Raw genomic sequence first — 4,366 nt, 5'->3', positions numbered from 1 at the left:
AACTGTTTGAGCTGAGTATGTCAGCCAAATATATATTTTCATGCTAATAACAACAATATTTCCCTCATATCAATTTCCTTATTTCTTAAGGAGTAATAATAATACACTCTGGACACTAGGACCCTGCAAAGGCAGCAGCTCTAGGACATTATTTCTCACTGCCTCCTGCTCCATCTCTGCAGTCACTGTGTGTGAGTGGATGGGGGGAGGGGGGAGGGGGGGGGGGGCATGAGGCAGAGAGTGAGCTGGTGTCTCAGCTTTGCAAACATTTACATCAGCATCGCTTCAGATGCATCCTTGCCCGCCACAGCTGTAGCCATCCAGGGAGGAGGATGCACGAGGCAGATGAAGGTACGAGAAGGGAAACGAGCTCCTGCAGTGGCGAGAACCTCAGCAGCATTCACAAGGTAGAGTGATTGATGTCCACTGTGTGCCTCAGCAGTGGGAGCTGAAGCAGCTTTTCATCCTCAGAGACCAAAGCTGCAGACACATGTAGCAGGGAATACTCTGATCCAGGAACATAATTCTATCTTGCCTTCTTCTCTCTCTTTCTCCCTCTCCCTCTCTCTGTTTCTTACCATCACGCAAACCTGATTCTCTCCACATTTTCCTACTTAATCTCATCCACCTCTTCTTCTTCTTATCGGGTGAGTATATTCTGTCGAGCGCAAGCAATAGATCAAATCTGGAATGTGATGTATAAAACATGGGCCTTGATTTATAGAGTGGGTGTAAATGCATTAATGATTAATATATAAAAATGAGTAGGCGGTAAGACATGACTAAACCAGACAGGAGGGTTGAAGTGAATTGGTAATACACCTATGTGGGATTTAGAGACACTGCTCACTGAGGGAAACCATTATCAGGTGAGGAGGGAGGTTAGAGCTCAGGTTTTAGCCTGATTCGTGCCATCATCAATGTAGACAGAACAACCTGGGCTTTGGTTACATCTCGAGAACTCATTGCAGCAGGCAAATGGGTTTTTGCTTGATCTGACATATATACAGCAGCAGCCACCCATGTCTGTTTGTTGCCTGTTACAGCTTTAGGCACAGTTAATATGCGGCCAGCCTCGGTAACCCTTTGAATACCCTAAGCTTTCCCAGCTGAAACAAGAAATCCACTCATCCTTCCTCAGTGGTAGTGGCAGACCTCATGTCGCGTTAAAAGCTCAAACATTGAATCTGGACATACACATATATGGGGAAAATACTTATGAGGCCTCCCTGCATTTGACGACTGTTTATTTCTTTCGGAGTAGCAGCCGTCCACTGTCTTAGATTAAACCCTCGGTGTATACGTATTTCTATATGAGTCCACGCAGCTGGTGAGGATGTGATGGAAAAGGTCGGTTATGAATGTTTTGGGGGAATTAGCTTGGATCCATGCATTGACAGGATGTGTGCATGAGAAGTCCAGACTGGATGCAATGTAAAATCACCATATTTGCATCTTCTAAGAGTACGAGTTGATTGTCAAAATGCATTTTGAAAGTGATGACTGCAGACATATGAGCCATGTTATGTTCAAGTGGGTCAACTTGCATGAGGATTTAGGACAGTTAATATCCTGCAGCTCTGTCAGCATATTACTAAATAGGTTGAAAAATGCGTAATGAATTGAGTTGATTGGTTTGAGTGCTTGTATTGGATTATTATTATTAGCTAGATGGCCTGAAACTGGATCAGAGAAGTTGAGGGGGATTTTATAAATCTTCATTAGCATGAGCAACCCGATTGGTTGGATTAGTTCATATGACCCAGAAGTGCCAATAAGAGGTCGCCTATGAAATGAAGACACATGTGATCAGAAAGAAAAAAAACACCAGCCAGGATTGTCTAACTGTGCAATATGATCATGTGCAACATAACTGTATATAACTAACCTAGTGTTTTAATTTTAGATTTTTGTATGTATATAGACTATAATGTCTCTAATTGTCTGTATCTTACTATATTTTCCACTGGGACACTGTGCATTGACAATAAAGGCATTGGAATGAATACAAAGTGTAATAAACACTGTTTCACACTCATGTTTCTCTCCTGTTTTTAGGTTGGCTTGTAACCGATCGCAGACATGAAGATTTTTATAAAAGGGCATGAATCATAAGCTCTAAACCTCCAGACAGTCACAGCATCTTACTGCAGAAGACCAGGCAGCTTTTGACCTCGTTTCCAAGCCGCTGCTTTCTGGCCGTACTTCCTGGCTTTGAAGGATGGGTGATGGGCCTGTGACTGATCCTGCCCGCCTGCCTTGTCCCACCTTTCAATGGAACCGATGTGGAACTCGTCCCACCCGCCTCCACAGCTCGTATCCAACATGTCTGCCTCCTCTCTGCCCGAGGGCTGGGCTCTGTCCCAGTCGCTAGCCCTGCTGGCCATGCTGCTCATGGATCTGCTGGCGGTGGTGGGTAACGCGGCCGTCATGTTGGTCATTGCCAAGGCGCCACAGCTCCACAAGTTTGCCTTTGTCTTCCACCTGTGCGTGGTGGACCTGCTGGCAGCCCTGGTGCTGATGCCCCTTGGCATGCTTTCCAGCCGGGCGTTCTTCGGGGAGGCCCTGTGCAGGAGCTACCTCTTTCTCAGTGTGTGCCTGGTCAGCGCTGCCATCCTCTCCATCTCCGTCATCAACGTGGAGCGTTATTATTACATCATGCACCCCATGCGATATGAAGTAAAGATGACTGTTGGCCTGGTAGCGTCAGTGCTCGTGGGGATATGGGTCAAAGCCCTGGCCATGTCTGCGCTGCCGCTGCTTGCCTGGTTCTTGCAAGGTGGAAGAACGCCGCTTCTGGAGAGTAGTGGGGTTGGAGGGGGAGGAAGTGGGGCAGTCCCATCTCCACCTGCTCAGGGTCACAGGCGCTGCTCACTCCACTGGACGGGGGGAGGCTCAAACCGCTTGGCCTTTATGGTCCTCTTCACTCTGGTGTATTTCCTGTGTCCAATTCTGGTCATTCTTGTGGTGTACTGCAATGTCTTTAAAGTGGCTCGGGTAGCTGCCATGCAACACGGGCCTCTGCCAACCTGGATGGACACTCCTCGTCGCCAGCGGTCAGAGTCACTCAGCAGCCGTTCCACTATGGTTACCAGCTCTGGGACGGGGACGGGGACAGACAGAGCGACTCCACAGCGCCCCTTTGGGGGAGGAAAAGCTGCAGCTGTGTTAGCGGCAGTCGGGGGGCAATTCCTCTGTTGCTGGCTGCCCTACTTTACTTTCCACCTGTATTCAGCACTGGCTGCCAGCCCTCCAGCTGCACTGGCCTCTCTGGAGGAAGTGGTCACCTGGATCGGCTACTTCTGCTTCACCTCCAATCCCTTCTTCTACGGCTGCCTCAACAGACAGATCCGGGAGGAGCTGGGCAAACATCTTCCCTGTCTGTTTCGTCGAGCAGGGGTCGACATCGAGGACAGACTGCCCAGCCGCGAAGGATCCATCGAAGAGAATTTCCTCCAGTTTCTTCAGGGCACCGGCTGCAACTTGGATCCTCAAAACTCTCACAGCACCTCCAGCCCAAAGGGGGAGGCCTGCTGCCCTGTGACACCGTCCCAACCACCTGAGCCAGCACATCCCATACCCATTGATTTCCGTATCCCTGGACAAATTGCAGAGGAGACTTCAGAGATTATTGAGAATGAACAGGGGAAAAACAACCATATGTATACAGAAAACTAAGTTATTACTGTCCTTCTTTCCTAAAATGAAGTATCATTTGGGTCATTCAGATGTTAAGTGTTTCAGGAAAACATGCCTTTTCTATTTCTACTGAAAGCTGTCCAGCAGGTCGCTCAGTGAAATGACTTTATAATTGTATCGTTGAATCGTTGCACTTTGCCTCATCAGATTTCATCTAGTCACTGTGATACAGTCAAATGCATTTGTTTGCAAAATTTATTTCTGCCTGTTGCTCGTGACCAGGGAAATAGATTAAAAAAAAAAACACAACTGCATTTTGGCCCACCACACAATCGCTCAGCTCTGTACAGTAAATGACTCAGTGAATTAACACTGATGTAACTTCTTAAAATTAAAAATAACATGTAACAACAACTAGTACTTGTACTAAACGTTTTAAGAATCTCTCTTTTGATCTTGGATGAATCAGCACATGCTGAAATACACTGTTGATGTTCTGCTATAGAACAAATTGCCTAAAGACACCAACATGTTCATAACCGTTGATTCAATCATTTTGAGACTGTGGGAATTTGACATTTATAGAAAGAGTTTTGTAAATCACGGCAAGAAAAAAATAAAATCAGAGAGGACGACAAGAAAATACAAAAATTAATTATGACTTGAGTATTCATGTTTACCCATTGGAGGAGAATGAGAATTGATCGATTCAAATCGATTGGTGTTC

The 4,366-nt window shown here is 46.4% G+C and overlaps 1 protein-coding gene across 1 annotated transcript; it reads left to right on the top strand.

Moving 5' to 3' along the window:
* Window positions 1-2,274: 2,274 nt before the first annotated feature.
* LOC133966468 (G-protein coupled receptor 61-like) lies at window positions 2,275-3,953 on the top strand. The gene has a single exon (XM_062401413.1). The coding sequence runs from the start codon at window positions 2,275-2,277 to the stop codon at window positions 3,676-3,678; it is 1,404 nt and encodes a 467-aa protein (XP_062257397.1). The 3' UTR covers window positions 3,679-3,953.
* Window positions 3,954-4,366: the final 413 nt, after the last annotated feature.

Source organism: Platichthys flesus, chromosome 2, assembly GCF_949316205.1.
Source record: "Platichthys flesus chromosome 2, fPlaFle2.1, whole genome shotgun sequence".
NCBI classification, from domain to species: Eukaryota; Metazoa; Chordata; class Actinopteri; order Pleuronectiformes; family Pleuronectidae; genus Platichthys; species Platichthys flesus.
Note: the sequence above shows the minus strand (reverse complement) of the source record. Positions and strands in the feature narration are given on the sequence as shown.